We start from the raw sequence: 16,265 nt of genomic DNA, 5'->3' as shown, positions 1-16,265 counted from the left end.
TGTGGCTGGCTGCATATGCAACCGTACACCCTATTCTATCTGCCATATCTCAGTTACAGAGTGGTCCTCCCCAGGGTCATTCTATGTACACACGCCATATTTCCAGCCAACTAGGAGAGTGAATCAAACAGAAAGAGAGACAAACAGAGATAGATTGGAGCCTGGCACGGGGCACATAAGGCAGCACGTTAGAGAGAGCCGGCCCCTGAATTAGTCTTCCGAGTAGGTTTTAAGCTCCATCTTCCCCGGACCACCTTTAGGAGATTGCTCTGCTCCCCCGCCCTCCGGCAGGGAAATTCAGCCTCCATCCAGCAGCGACAAGTAAAGTAAAGTTCAGGGAAGCTGCTCCGTTGGGATCGCTCCAAAACAAGTTGCGCCCAGAGTGAAGTTTGAGCCAATGTCAGGGCAAGGCAACAGCCCCTGGCCGGCTGCCCGCACCTTTGTGATGCATATGAGCTCGGGAGACCAGTACTTAAAGTTGGAGACCCGAGCCCGGGGAGCTGGCGGAGCGCGCTCGCAGGGCTGCACTTGCTCGCGTCTGGCCGCCCAGTGCCACGGGACGGCCGGCTCCGGGGCAGGGCCAGAGCTGGTGTCGCGGCAGGACATGCGCTGCGCCGCCTCTAACCGCGGGCTGTGCTCTTCTTCCAGGTGGCCGGCCGGCTGCTGAGCCCTCCGCCGTGCGGGGAGACGGTATGCGCCTTGCCCGCGGCCCCTGTCCATGACCATGACCCTCCACACCAAAGCATCCGGAATGGCCCTGCTGCACCAGATCCAAGGGAACGAGCTGGAGACCCTGAACCTCCCGCAGTTCAAGATCCCCCTGGAGCGGCCCCTGGGCGAGGTGTACGTGGAGAGCAGCAAGCCCCCGGTGTACGACTACCCCGAGGGCGCCGCGTATGACTTCAACGCCGCGGCCGCCGCCTCCGCGTCCGTCTACGGCCAGTCCGGCCTCGCCTACGGCCCGGGGTCCGAGGCGGCGGCATTCGGCGCCAACGGCCTGGGGGGCTTCCCGCCGCTCAACAGCGTGTCTCCGAGCCAGCTGATGCTGCTGCACCCGCCACCGCAGCTCTCTCCCTACTTGCATCCCCCAGGCCAGCAGGTGCCCTATTACCTGGAGAATGAGCCGAGCGGCTACTCGGTGTGCGAGGCCGGCCCCCAGGCGTTCTACAGGTACCTGCGCCGCCCACCGCACCCGTCGGGGTGGCCTCGCGCAAGCCCGGCAGGCGGGAGGGAGCGGGGGCCGGGGCTGCGCCGCCCCAGCTCGCCCGAGGCCGCAGGCCGCGGGACTGGGCACCCGCGGGACGGCCACCCGAGGGCCCGCGCGCTGCCCGGCCCGGGGAGGATTCGCGGATCTCGCGTTCTGACAGTTGAGTTCTCTCCCTTGGCAGCTTAAAACAAATTCTATTCTTCGCCCACTGCCGTCTGCGTGAGAGGCAGATCCGAAACCCTGTGCGCTTCCTAACCAAACAAATGTTGGAAAACCGTACAAAGCAACAGTTATTTGTAGGGGAAACCCCCAAAGCAAATGAACACAAGGCTCTTTGAGTCTCTGGTAAATGTCCCGCTTTGGTATTTCAGGCTAGAGGTGTTTGGGGTTAGCGGAGCTCAGAGTTTTATTTATTATTATTATTATTATTTTAAAATGTTGTTTTAATGTGCTCGCAAAGTACCTTTCATCTAGAAGTTCGGATTGGAAATAGCCCGCTATGATGATGATGATGATGGTGATGATGATGATGATGATTTTTTGGGGACGCTATTTGTAGCACCTGCTTTTCCCCCTCCTTCTCCATCCCATGTTCCAGTTCCAGGGCTTTCGGACTGAATTGCGCTCCTCAGGAGAGCACAGTGGGGTTGAATGGGTCTTAACAAGTTTCTGATTTCCAAGTTATCTGGCTGGATCCCTGTTGAAGCAGATTGCTGGCATATGACTTCTGACAGCCGGGAATTGATAGGTGTCCTGTGAGTTTAAAACATGCCATATCCAACCATGAGTGTTTTGAAATCCTCTCCTGCCAGCTGAGTTCCCTTTCTAGCCTACCAGGCAGAGAATGCCCCTGGAGCGGGATGCCGGGTCAGCTTGGTTCACCTTTCAGTCTCTGTGAAAGAAGCCTTGGCAGTCCAGGACACACGGGACACTTTTGTGACTTAAGCGTCCTTATTTTTTTTTCCCTAGTAGATGTTAGACTTTCCTCCTCCCCACTTCTCCCATTTTCCTTTTGACAGTTTCTCCCTTCTCTTCCTGATGGACCTGGGGAGGGCGGGTGTTTGTGAATACCTGTGCCCTAGGCCACCGCTGGACGATACCCTGGAGTGGGTTTGGGTGGCCCCAGGGCGCCCACGTGGCTGCGCGCTGAGTTCGGCACTGCGTGAAGGTACACTGATGTCTGGACTTGCGTCCTGCCCTCACCCGGACCCTTCTGCATGGCAAGCTGTGGACCGTTTTCTAGTTAGTATTCTATGTCCAGAGATATTTATAGCAGAAGAAACAGGAGGAAAGTGAAGATTAGCCTCAGAGGATCCTGAAGGGCACACACTTGGGGTATCTGAACACATACCCGTATCCCTCAGCCTCCTCAAAGACTTCAGAGCATCCCGCAGCCAAGCAGGTCCAGCCTCAGTTATTACCTAAAAGACAAGCAATGAACGAAACTTTAAAAAGTTGGCATGTTTCAAATTAATTTCACTTGTTTTAATTCAGGGTTAAAATAGAAAGAGAAAAAGAATTTATTCTGCCCACTTTTTTAAAAGTGTTAGAACAAAATATAACGATTAAGTCTAATTCACACATTTTAAACTCCTTAATGTGAAGAAAGGCACTGGTATGATATGAATTCCATAACCTTATGGTGGACTCCAGAAACTATTTTCTTTTCCATTTAATTTTCAGTTCTTTTATTGCAGATTAATGCCACTGAAATTCAATGGGCACTAATGAGACTGCTCGTCGGTGGGTTATTTACTGCCTTGCTAATAATTACATGAGCATGGTCAAATGAAGAGGGGATCACATTTTATTCAAAATTGTTCATCATCCCAGTAGCAAATAATAGCACTATAATATGCCCCATCTTAAACTTTTTGCATTAGGTGATATTCAAATACTTTTAGAATAATGAAAAAAATGACATGGAGCTTTTAAAAGTAAAGTAGAAAACTCACACAAATGGGATTCTGTGTGGAAATTCAGTTTTAGAATGATTTTTCCCTTATAGTTTATTTCCCGTAACATCCTTCCTTTTTTGTTTGAATTCTGCGTCTTATTACTCAGAGAGGGAGGGAAGCATCTACACAAGTGTGGTTTCAAATAGACAAATGTTATTTAATAATTTTCCCTCTCAGTTTTCCTGCTTGAATAACTGGGTAAAAAGAAAAGAATTGATTCGACTCTTTTAAGAACTTTTAACTTTCTTAAGTAGTTATCAAAAGTTTTGGGGGCCGAAAGCAGTGTTTCAAACTGCTTGCCATAACCCAGAGTATCAGGAAATCCGTTTAGTGAGTCTAGAACATTTTTTTAAAGGAATAAAAGAGAAAAGAATATGAGAAAATACTGGAAGGGCATAATATTTAGTAAGGGGGGGTTTTGTTTCTTGAAAATTTGTTTTAATTTAACATGCTTGTGTGTGCCGACTGTGATATAAAATGTATTTCTTACTGTGGGTTGAGGTCAAAGAAGTTGAAAGCTACTAGCCTAAAATCTTACGCTTAGTAGAAAACAAAAAATTTATGTAAGTGGCTGGTCGTTTTATCTACACAAACCAAAAAGCTATTTTGATCATCTTTATTTTATTTTTCTCCTATAAATTAGCTAGTGTTTTTAGGTCAGTTAGATTAAGCTGAACTATTTCTGATTCTTAACTTTTCCATTTGTAAAATTGTCCGCCTGAATGTCCCACTGGGTTGTTCAGCAAATTTATGTGAAGTTCGCATCATTTACCGTTAAGATGCTATGGCAACTTTCTTCATTTGGCCACAATTTGCAGCTGTATCTTTGTATGAAGAAATGTAATACATAAAAATACCCTGGACATATAATAATGTGAGAAAGATTGTTGCATGTCCCCAAAAATTGTTATTAAGAGGGAATAAATTTGTAAATAGGCACGCTGTGACTTTGCAAGATGAATCTGACCTGAAATTTCATGATGAAGGCAACCGGGAATCATCTTATCCTGGGTTCCTTTTTAGAGTTCAAACAACTTAGTAAGTTTGAATACAACTAAAGATGAACCTTAATTATATCCACCATGAATTTTAAAATTCAAATTAAGTATTTAATGCTCCCTGCTTATTTTAATTTTATTACTCAATATTCTTAAGGGCAAATTTGCCCACTTCTCCAAAAAACTTGACAAACGCACAAACCTTTTGCATCAGAGTCAATGCCCTCTAATTTGTATACTGGCTGTATGCATATTTCGAATCACTAACTTATCCACGGGTGACTGAAACTACTTCTCCACCTTGAACAAGGCTTACCTCTAGGGAGAGATTTGAATGGCTCATTTTCAAGTTTCCAATCATTCTTTCCTTGTACTTAGGTGTTATTTTAGCACGCTTTTCTTTCTGTTCTTGCATTTTTCATTCATTTAAATTGTTACTGTTTGCCTGCCACTTTGGGTTCGTCTGCGAATAGTTCAAGAAGCCACAGATTGCCTTGAGATTCAGTGTATTTTAGGTTGAAAACGAATCATATCTCCGATCCCCATTTCATTTTCACCTACTCCATGTGGCTTGTACCTGTTTGGTAAAAAGCGCCTGAAAGATAATTGCCACTTATTCTAATCTTCTTTCACGTGCTCAGTTCATTTAGACCCCTGGATTACTTTTGTGAATCTATTTAGGAAGTCACATTCCTAATTTGGGAAAACTGAGGTTCAGCATTTTGGTTTCTTATTGTTTTAAGGATCTAAAAGACAGGGGCAAGAAATTGACAATAGCAAGAAAAATAGGTATCAGGAAAAACTATAAAAGATGTCAAATTTTCCATTAATGATAAGACATTAGTGATTTTGTCAAGTTGGTTAGTTTGTGTGAAAGTGTACATAAGCTATACAAGCATTCAATATTTTATTTTATTCACATTAATATTTGTTCTGGTGCTTTTGTAAGCTAGAAAAACAGTAGGGAAGAACAGATTTAAGTTTTCAGGAGTTTCATTACAAATATAGAATGATGATAATGAAATTATTTTCTGTGGAAGCCAAATTTAAATAAAATCTTTATCACCATCTACAATAGTTGTTTGCAGCCTGGGTTGTCATAAAGAACACTTATTTTATAGATATGTTTTTCAAAAGTCAAAACCCTGATTATGTGAAAATAGTTTTACACAAGGAAATATATGAATTTTAATTATGTTTTTTCTAAAATGCAAACTCAGCACAAAACTCCTACATCTAACTCTTCCCTGTGACTTCAGGATTATTTTTACTGTAACTTTAGAAGAACACAGTGGGGAGATGAACGGGCTAAGCGTATTGCCTTCTTTTCCAGGATGCATTACATGGATAGGGCGAATTAGTCATTTAGCTTAATTCCAAGTCTCAGTTTGCTTTTCGAAGAAAGAAAAACAGAGTGGCCATAACTGTTTAGAACCAAAATGCATCCTCCAGAAAAACGTGCTGTATAAATCTCCGAAATACACCCACTTGAACACAAACCAAACAAAGTGAAAGTGTACAGGATTTCTTAGAAAGGAAGCTGAGTATCAAAGTCATCGGATAGTTTTATTTCATATTTTAAACTCTGCCAATGAATTGATGGATCGTGTCATTTTAGTAAAAGTTGTGTCTGAGCTGTCGCCTACTCCATCCTTAAAACATCCCCTTAAGACGTGAGTTATGTTCTGACGGCTGTCAGAAATCTGAGGAGTGAAGTGGGCTGGAGGGGAAGGGGAGCACCTTTATGATCTTCTTGATCTCATGAGGGAAGAAACCACAATTGCTGAGTTCTGCACGCTGAAGAATATTATTAGGAATTAGGAGAGAAGTTTTGCATTAATCAACAATAGTTTTGACTATGTGTATATTTTTAGACCTTATTAGAAATATGGAGAGGGGCCGGCCTGCTGGCATAGTGGTTGGATTTGCGTGCTCTGCTTCAGTGGCCTGGGGTTCCTGGGTTCAGATTCTGGGCGTGGACCTATGCACTGCTTATTGAGCCATGTGGCAGAGTCCCACATAGAAAGTGGAGGAGGATTGCCAGAGATGTTAGCTTGGCGACGGTCTTCCTCAACCAAAAAAATTAAAAGAAAAGAAAAGAAAAAGAGGAAGATTGGCAACAGATGTTAGTTCAGGGCCAATCTTCCTCATCCCCCCTCAAAAATAGGAGGATAGAAAGACAACTATTTTGTTTCCCACTAACAAAATTTTATGTAGTTTAATAAAGTATGCTTTCAAGAAGCTAGGTCAAATCAGGGTGTGACTGACTCCTATAAGTGATGGTGGATGATGGTGATTGTGGTGGTGGTGGCAGTGGTGAGGAGGATGATGATAATGGTGGCAATGAAGTGTTGGTGTCAGTTTGGGTAGGTAGTGTTTCTGGACGCCTATTATATAGCCTGGAGACCTTTATTCTCTCCAGGAATAAAATCCTTTTAATGTACTTTGGTCGTTTTTGTGTAGTTATAATTTAAGTAAATAGTCAAAAATTTCAATCATGGCATTATTAGTAAAATTAATACTGTAAATCTAATAAGTACCTATACTTGGTACGCATAAAATTAAAAAAGAAAAATCCAGACAAGCCTGGCTCTTTGTTTGTTTGTTTCTCCTCTGAGCTTTTCAGGGGGACCAATTGCGTCCTTAGTTTGCTCCCGTAACATCTTCTACTTTATCAAATATGTCATCTTTAATGAAATAGCAGGCTACTTTGTCTTGTAATTTTCTCCTTTATGGAGCTCCTGTGAATTATGCTTGGGGATACTGTAGAAGTTCACTTAAAGTTGATAAAGGTCATTAAGAAAGGTTCAGGACTAGAGATTTCCAAACGAGTCTTCGAGAAAGTCAAATAGGGTTCTTCTTTTGGCAAGTTCCCCAAATGTTGTCAACTCCAAGAAGGCACATGACCTCTGCTGTGAATGTTCAGAATCTCACCTCCAACTTGGGAGCTGCAGGGCTGTCTGGTGTGAAGGCTGTGGCTCCACTCCCAGCCTACATCCTCCGGCCGAGCTCATTCTGCCTGTTCCCAAACCATGGCATGTGCAGGGCCCCAGCAGCCGACGTGCATGTGACAGCCACTACTTCCTAGGCAGTTTTCTTGGCATCTTGACTCACTTTTCCCACAGAAAGACTTGGGATTTCTTCTAAGACCCTGAAAGTAAAAGACGATTCTCTTTTAGTTTCCTGCAACTAAATGATGTTAGAAAAACTAATTTTTTGCATTGGCATCCTTCCCTTTTCCTCCGCCAATCTTTTTTTTTTTTTTTTTAACCATCCTTTCTCATGTTTTCTTGTTTCTTTGCTTTACTTTTAGTGTTCTTTCCTTTCAACTTTTTTTTGGCCTCTCCTCCCCTGTCAAGCTTTCTTTTTCCCTTTTCTATTTTAATTGCTCCATCTGAGTATTATCCCCAGATTTTTCCTTCCACCTTTTCTGGTTTATTTCTTTGTTGACCTGTTTCATCTGTTATTTTAATGAAATTTGGAACAGGGCTCAACAGAGTTCTTATCCAGCGTGGGAAAGCCAGTGGTGTAAGAGTATGCCTTCATAACCCAGAGTGTCATTAACTATATTAAAAGTTTCAAAATTGATTCTTTCTGGTTTCTGGGGATAGAAGCTTAAAAGAAAATCAGGAAGAGGTTTTCTCTTAGTGGAATTGCTTTGACAGCTCATTCATCATTTTTTCATTGGGCTACCTCCTTCCAGACTGTGTAAGTCATCGATGACCAAGATGAAATAAAATGCATTTTTGTCTTTCTAGCAGTTCATGTGTCAGTGTTAGCATATAGCAGCCAGGAAATCTTATTGCATGAGTGAGCGAGATCCTAACACCTCGTTCTTCTGCATGAGCATTTGGTATGGACAGAAGTAGAAGAGCAGCCTTGGCTGTTGGCTACTGGTGGACCAGGTTCAGGAGTCCTAGATCCATATGAACTTGTAGCAGGCATTTAAAGCTGACTGTAATTTCCCCCTCTGTCAATGAAAATGATTGTTTTTGAACAATCATAGGTGCATCCATGATTCATTTTACATATATCATGAAGATAAAATATCATGAAGATATTTTAAATGGTGTTTTTTTTTTTTTTGGTTAAACTTTCACAGTGCAACATTGTTAGAAACATAATTGCTTTTAAGGGTCCTTTATGCTAACTTTGACTTCTGCTTTTTTTTTTTTTTTGATGACCTTACAAATAGTTGTATTTATTTCTGCTGGAATATTTCAAACAATTTGGTGAGAAAGGATGTACCCTCCAATTTGAGTACAAGATACAATTTAGTTACGTTGAGAAGTTATTTTCTTTAGTTATTGGAAAAAAACTTGTGGGACCTTCTGAAGCCCCTTTGATTTCTAATAGGAGGAATCCCTGAGTACTGGTCTGAACAGAGGCTGTGTCTTATTCATCACTGTATTTCTCTCAGCCCTTAGCAAAGTGCAGAGCACGTGAAAGTGCTGAGAAGCTGTCAGTTGCATGAATGGCTGGTGGTGGGCAGGGAGCACCAGTTACACTGAGGCGCTCAGGTCTCCTGTCTGGGAGAAAGGCCATTCAGAAAGGGATCTTTAGATATGAATGGAAGAATGTGGGGAGTTTGTGAATCCCCTTCCCTCAGGAATAAAAGTGGAAAGAAGGACTCCACGGGGTTTTCCAAGTACAGTCGATACCTGTTGTTTACGGGTTCCATATTTATGAATTGACCTGTTGCTAAAATTTATTTGTAAGCCCAAAATCAATACTCGTGGCATTCTTGGTCATTTGCAGACGTGTGCAGAGCAGTGAAAAACTTGAGTCATCCAACATGCACCTTCCCTGCTGTGGTCAGACAAGGCAATGCTCTGCCTTCTTGTTTCACCTCTCCTACTGTAACCAAGGGTCCTGTTCTAGGTCTAGCTAGTGCCATGTTTTTTGCATTTTTGTGCTTTTTGTGAGTGATTTTGCTGTTTAAAATGATCCCCCAAGCATGGTGCTGAAGTGCTGTCTAGTGTTCCCAAGTGTGAGAAGGCTGTGATGTGTCTTATGGAGAAAATATACTTGTTAGATAAACTTCATTCAGGCATGAGTTACAGCGTTGCTGGCAGTGTGTTCAGTGTTAATGAATCAACAATATATGTCAAATAAGATGTCTTTCAACTGAAACACACATGAAAAACAAGGCTATGCATTGATTAGCTGATGAAAATGTTATGACCAGAGGCTCGCAAGAACCTAACCTTGTATTTCCCGTAGGAGCAATGGTTCAGTATTCGCTAATTCACTGTTTGTGGCAACGTAACTACTACAAATAATGAGAGTTGATTGTGTATAATAGAATGATTAAAGCCCAGGTTTGGGAGCCAGGCAGCTTGTGTTTCTGGCTTGACTCCTGCCTGATTGTAATCTCTGGCTCAATGTGCCTCAGTTTACTCATCTGTGAAGTGTCAATCAAAATAGAACCGACATCTTTTGGTTGTTGTGAGAATTCAACCAATTTGTGGTCTCAAGGGCTTGAAACATGCCCAGCGAAGAGCAAGCCATTATTTTTTTTTATCATTTCTTTAGAAGAGAATTGGCAACTTTACACCACAGAAGGTGAATATGCGAGCTCTGTAAGAGTCTGGAGCGTTTGCAACTTCCCTGTATTTGTTTCTTTTGCCTTCAGGAGACCAACTTTAATACCCTATTGTAATTAGAAGTTAAACTTTTCCTAAAGGAAGCAGGAAGCTTGTATTTCTTGAAATGCTTACTTTATGCCAGGGACTGGGCTGGAAAAACAAAGCAGCTGTAATCAACTCCAAATGAGTAAAGATAAATAAATCAATAAAAAAGAGTGAGCGATGTTAAGTATTGTGAGTGAAGCAATGCCAGAGAGGGAAGGAATGGAAACCGAGGTAAGCGGTTGATGAAGAAGCTATGATGTACGGAAGGCAAGGAGGGAATTCTCTGTTATTTGGACAAAAGGAACACGGAGTAGGAAGAGGGACGGAAACGAACATTTCTAGGGCATCTACAAAGGTGCATTTTCAACCCTGGCTGCACGTTAGAATTAAGGACGATTTCAGAATCATCCAGATGATTAAAAAACTACTGAGACCTAGGTCATGTCTGTCTCAGGAGCTCTGATAATTGCTCCATGGTGGAAGCGGGAATAAGCAATTAAGAAAGCAAAACAAGACAAAAAAACTCCACGGGCTTTTCTCCTGTGCAGTTCACTGATTTGCGGCCTCCCAGCATTTCTATAAGTGTTATCATATTTAATCTTCCTAACTATCGTGTCATCCCATTGTGTGCCCTGAGGCTTTGCTGTGTTCTAACCCTGAGGAGGACCATCAAACCCAGGTCTGCCTGATTGCCAAGTCTTCATTTCCCTGAGCCACTGGGGTTTCAGCAGCAGAGGGTAACAGAGTGCCAAAGAGAAAGATGACAGTATCTTTAATTTCTACCCCTCATCTTTCCAAAAGAAGATTCGAAGTAGCCAGTTGCATTGGATGTTGACTAGATGCAAAGAAAGTAAACTGAAGCAGATTATGAGGCTGCCATACTTTTCCACAGGATATGAAGAAGAAATGAGGAAAAAACCTAAAACATGGGTGCAAGTCCACACCCATGGCGATTCGCCTGCATGATTTAGGTTTTTGTTAAGGGTTTAGATAATTGAAGGTAATTGAAGCCCGCGAACCTTCCTCACAATGGAGTTCTCTTACCCTTAGTTCTTCTGATAGGTGCCTCGCACCAGACTCTAGAGTTGTTTATACAACTTTAAACCCCTAAATATCAGTATAATTGATTAATTGCACCAAATTTCCAGTTGTGTGTTTGGAAAGTTTTTTGGAGTCTTTTCTGTGGAGGACTTAATTACAGCTCTCCCCGTGTGCTCTTTTCTCCATGAAGTATTTGCAGAATTCTTCCTGCAAATAAAATGTGTTTTATGTTTAACGCTCTCCCCCTGCCCCCACCACTTTTCATTTTCGAAGACTCATTTATCGATAAGTGAAATGGGCTTCCAGGCACTCCACCTTGGCACGGAAGCCCGGGGCACACTTTGGTAAGGCTTTCCCACATTGCTCAGTTCTCAAGGCTGCTCTTTTCCTCCTGAGACCCTGCCCGGAATCAGCAGCTAAGAGCAAGTCTTTGGAAATCTTAAAACATGTATAAATGCAACTCCTTGGGTTCAAAGTGAACATGGGTCTCTCCTAGTGCCCACATGACTTGAAATAAAGGTTCTAGGGGCCGACCCCGTGGCAAAGTGGTTAAGTTCATGGGCTCCGCTTCGGTGGCCCAGGGTTTCACCGGTTTGGATCCTGGGTGTGGACATGGCACCACTCATCAGGCCATGTTGAGGTGGCATCTCACATGCCACAACTAGAAGGACCCACAACTAAAAAAAAATATACTGCGGGGATTTGGGGAGAAAAAGCAGAAAAAAAAGATTGGCAACTGTTGTTAGCTCAGGTGCCAGTCTAAAAGATAAATAATAAAGGTTCTAGGCCCCACACAATGAGGGACTATCACCCCCTGACCCAGCGCTCTCTGGTTCTTTGCTCCTTGTTTTTGATGCTCAGCAATTGTGATTCATGAAAACCAAGTGGCTTGTCTATAATGAGTCCAACCCTCTTCTAAGAAGTCTGTGATTGACATTAAGAAATGACTAGCAAAGTTATCAGGTACCTTGTGGAAGCATTCACAGGTTCTAGCATTTTTATATTGAACAACCATAGTTCACAGAAATGCAGTATGAGTCATTTTCTAGTATGTCTTAAAAACACAGACAAGAAGTTTCTTCTCAAATGTCTCTCATGTCATTCTCTCCTTTCTTTACACATGGTCATGGCCATCTCTCTATTATTGCTGTAATAGGTTCCTTACTAGTTTTCAGCTGTTGAGCTCTCAAACTCTAATTAGTTTTTCAGTTTGCTACCAGAGCGTACTACCCAAAGTATATACTTGATCTGGTCCTTCCTCTGCTTAAAAGCCTTCAGTGGCTTCTCAGTCATCACAGAACACATGCGTATTCTGTAGTGTGGCATTTGAAGCTCTTGTAAGTTGATTCCAAACAATCTTCTCCCGTCACTTCATGAAGATCTTGTTCAAAACCGTATTTAAAAGGCACTTTCTTACTTCTCTTCACAGTCATCTCCATCTCTAACACGTAACTTTCTTCCTTCTTGTCCCATCCCTGTTAGGCTGATTCTGCCCAGAAGTCAAAGTTCAGCTCAGATGCCACCTCTCCCAGGTGGGTTTGCCACCTGGCATTCTTTCAGTGGTCATTGTGCACATATAGCATCTTTTTTGGTACCTCTATTATAGAAATCACCGTAGAATGCCTATCCTTATGACTGTAGGTAGATTTGTCTCCCTCATCTGTTTAATAGTTTTCGTTAATTTTTAAAAGTAATTTAATAGAGTTTATTAATTAATGTAAATAGTCACTCTCTCAGTAAGCTTTATTGACTGTTGATCACGTGCTGACTCTGTGGTAGGTGCAGAGATTGGACACTGTCATCAAATTACTCGTAGTCTAGTGAGGGAGATGATAAGTGTATAGACAATTAAAAAACGGGAGTAAGAATTGTCATCGAAAAGGGACCACAAGGGGCATTGCAGAGGGGCACTTAACCAGGTGGAGGACTCCCTCCATGGATGCAGAAGTCCAAAAAGATTTGATGGAAGGAGGAGTTAGCCAAGCAGAGAAGGGTAGGTGAGGCTGTGAAGAGATGCTGCGTCTTGTTCCCTGGTACTCCCTACAGTTTCAGCTCAGTTCCTTTGGCAGAATAACTGCCCTATAATTTATAGAGCCAAATTGTCAACAAAAGGAGGGTAAGTTTTTAAAAGTCAGAGAAATAATTTTAATAATACCAATAGCTAGTACTTTTTGAGCACAGTGCACCAGGCACCTGACTGAAAGCCTTAAACGGATGATCTTGTTAAATCTTTACACCAACCATAAGAGGATAGTTCTCTTATTATCCTCATCTTATGGATGAAGAAATTAAGACTTAGAGAGGGGAAATGACTTGCCCAAGGTCACACAGCCAGTACTGGAGGATTAGGGGTTCTAAATCTAGAAAGTGGACTTTGGAGCTCAAGTTTTAACCCACTACATTGTGCAGAAAAAGTGACAGGGTGTCTTCTGTCACTGATCCATTCACTTGGGAGTTGGTTCACTCATTCCTTGTAATATCTTTATATTTAGTTGTGACAATGCTTTAATCTTAGACCACATCCCAAGGCTGCTTCTTTTAGTTTCATGGGAAATGGCAGTTTTTATGGTGCTTGCTAAAAGTATGTTTAAACAAATTTTCCATTAAACAGAGGTATATTTTCCCTTCTAGTATCAGAAGGAAAAATTAAATAAAATCCTACTAAAGACTTCCTGATAGCAACCTTATGCATTTCTCTGCATGTGAAACCCACACATGAATTTTGAATCTGGACGGCATTATCATGTTCCTTTGGTCCAATCCTCTCTTTATACAGATAAAATCATAAAATGACAGTATTTTAAATCTTGGAGGGACCTTAGGCGCGATGTATTCCTATCTCTTTATTTTCCAAGTGAAAGAGTTGAAGTCTGGAGGGGTGAAATGACTTCCCCACGGTTCCCACTGGTGCAGGAAAGCTAGGACTAGGAGCTATGTCTGCCTCCAGCCCGCCACTTCACACCTAACAGATAGAGGCATGAGCAGCCTCTGTTCACTGAGGATGTAGAGGCCATGCTGTGCTCATTGCTGTAGTCTAGCAGGTAGAATGGAAGCTCAAGCAAAGTGGAATGGGGGAATGCCGGACACTGACAGCTGCAAAACCATAATGATGGCTAAAGGGAGTACCCTATTCATGCCTGTCTAGACAGGCCATCAGTTTACTTGGTGTATGGTCCACGTGAGAAATTTTTTTTTTTTTTAAAGGTTAGAAGTAGTTAGGTTCTGGATATATTTTATTTTATTTTTTTAAAACATTTTTTTTTTCCTTTTTTCTCCCCAAAGCCCCCAGTAAGTAGTTGTATATTCTTCATTGTGGGTCCTTCTAGTTGTGGCATGTGGGACGCTGCCTCAGCGTGGTTTGATGAGCAGTGCCACGTCCGCGCCCAGGATTCGAACCAACGAAACTCTGGGCCGCCTACAGCGGAGTGTGCAAACTTAACCACTTTTTAACCTCAGTTTGCCACTTTAGTTTTAAGGATCTCCTGGAGACTTATTTCCTATGCTTAACATTTAGATGATTTCCTCTCAGTTCTAATAAATATATCCTGTTTACTTTGTGATCGAAGATTTCCTTTCTTGTTTTTGTTTTTCCATTCCCAGGGCTCCAAGGTTAGGAATGACCTTACCAGGTTTCTCTAGAGACTTCTACGGACTCCTTTCAAATTTCTAAAGTAGTTGGGTGCTATTTTTATTCCACAATTACCAATGTGAAATGGAACTTGCATTATTTCACAATGGATATTTCACCTTAGTATTGACAAAATTAAAAGATAATTCAAACTATGCTTGATCCAGCAGCCAAGTTACAATAGAAATTTTTTTGTAACATGGTTCCTGTGTTGAAAAATGTGTCTTCTTTGAGGACACTAAACCCAATGCTGGTTATATACTGTTTATTATTAAATTTTTCCCTTTGTAGTTTAATATTGCTTCAGGAAATGAAATGCAAGTTTAATGAGAATCTCAATTGATGGAACTGTATGTCCTAAGTATAATTAATGCTCCTGATAAATGTGTTAAAGAAGGGCATGGTTGATGAGTTATATCTATGCTAAACCAGGATGATTTGACACCATTTATTCTGTAAAAATTTATACTTATCAGGATAGGGTTTATAAGTAAACAAACTATAATATTTTTTCACTTTCAATTTTTTAATGAGTTAAAGAACTGTTAGAATTGTCAATTAAAATATATGAAAAGGAGATATTAATAATCTTACAGCTTGCAACACTGTAAAGAGAGCATGCAGGAATTAAATGTGCCTTTGTTAACATTCTATGACTGTTATATGTGTGAAAGAAAAGCAATTTGAGGTGTTAGAAGTTAGTCTAGACTTCTTGAGGCTGCCCATCCCATTTCTTTTGTGAAAAATTGTAGACTGAAATGTATTTTCTTCTGGCTGTGAAAGTGCTGTGAGTATCATCTCAGCAAAATGGCTTCCACTAAGAAGTGGAAAACAAAACTATCATTGCGGTATTTTTTTTTTTTTTGAGGAAGATTAGCCCTGAGCTAACATCTGCCACCAGTCCTCCTATTTTGCTGAGGAAGATTGGTCCTTAGCTAACATCTGTGGCCATCGTCCTCTCTTTTATATGTGGGACGCCGCCACAGCATGGTTTGATGAGCAGCGCATAGGTCCGCGCCTGTGATCCAGGCCGGCGAACCCCTGGCCACCAAAGTGGAAGGTGTGAACTTAACCCCTGCGCCACCAGGCAGGTCTCCCAGTGTGGTATTTTGAGAAGCTTTTGCGCTGCATTCGGCATTCTGGTAGCTTCTTGCAGACAGGTGATGCTATACACAGAGAGGATGATTAGGTCAATAGTAACTTTTTCGAAGTCAATATTTCTCCTTGGAAGACGGTCACTTTAATCTTCTCAAAGTCTGGGCTAAAACTTTCTAATTGGATCTACAGGAAGGAGAGCAGCAGCAGGTGGACAAAAAGTGAGAAAGATCAATTAATATGAAGCCACGTGCCTCAGGGTACTGTGCTGGATAGCACTTAACCAGGAGTGAGCTGCTCTTTGCTGACCAATGCAATGTGAATCAGAAGCCACATCAGTCCTTTAAACTCCTAGGTAATTTTAGTAAACTGGTGAACATTAATTTACTGTGCTAACCCATCAGCCCAAGAGTTAATGCACCTTCAAAATTGCCTAATTTTGTCCAAAACAGACTTTTGTCTCTTGACGAGAAAAGCACGGTTAAGCCTGTGATAATTAGCCTTTCCCACTGTCCTGAACTCAGCTCTGTAATTTCTGCCAGACTCATGTATCTCTGTTGCCTTCTCTTAAAAGCATCATTTTAGGACTGCCAAATAAAATTTAGGATGCCCAGGTGAATTTGAATGTCAGATAAATAACAAAAATTTTTTAGTATAACTGTGCCCTATGTGATATTCTACTAAAAAATTCTTTGTTGTCTATAT

General features: G+C 41.9%; 1 protein-coding gene across 13 annotated transcripts in view; it reads left to right on the top strand.

Moving 5' to 3' along the window:
• ESR1 (estrogen receptor 1) overlaps positions 1 to 16,265 on the top strand; it is a 345,943-nt gene that overhangs the window by 95,419 nt on the left and 234,259 nt on the right. For 10 of the 13 annotated variants that reach the window (XM_070603027.1, XM_070603031.1, XM_070603022.1 and 7 more), the window contains exon 2: positions 649 to 1,170. In XM_070603027.1, the coding sequence (XP_070459128.1) occupies positions 719 to 1,170 (452 nt within the window). In that variant the 5' untranslated portion in view covers positions 649 to 718. Of the gene's footprint in view, positions 1 to 111; positions 223 to 299; positions 1,171 to 16,265 lie in introns of those variants that run through there. The other 3 variants (XM_070603020.1, XM_070603025.1, XM_070603029.1) reach the window with 3 other exon arrangements.

This window comes from Equus przewalskii, chromosome 32, assembly GCF_037783145.1.
Source record: "Equus przewalskii isolate Varuska chromosome 32, EquPr2, whole genome shotgun sequence".
NCBI lineage: Eukaryota > Metazoa > Chordata > Mammalia > Perissodactyla > Equidae > Equus > Equus przewalskii.
Note: the sequence above shows the minus strand (reverse complement) of the source record. Positions and strands in the feature narration are given on the sequence as shown.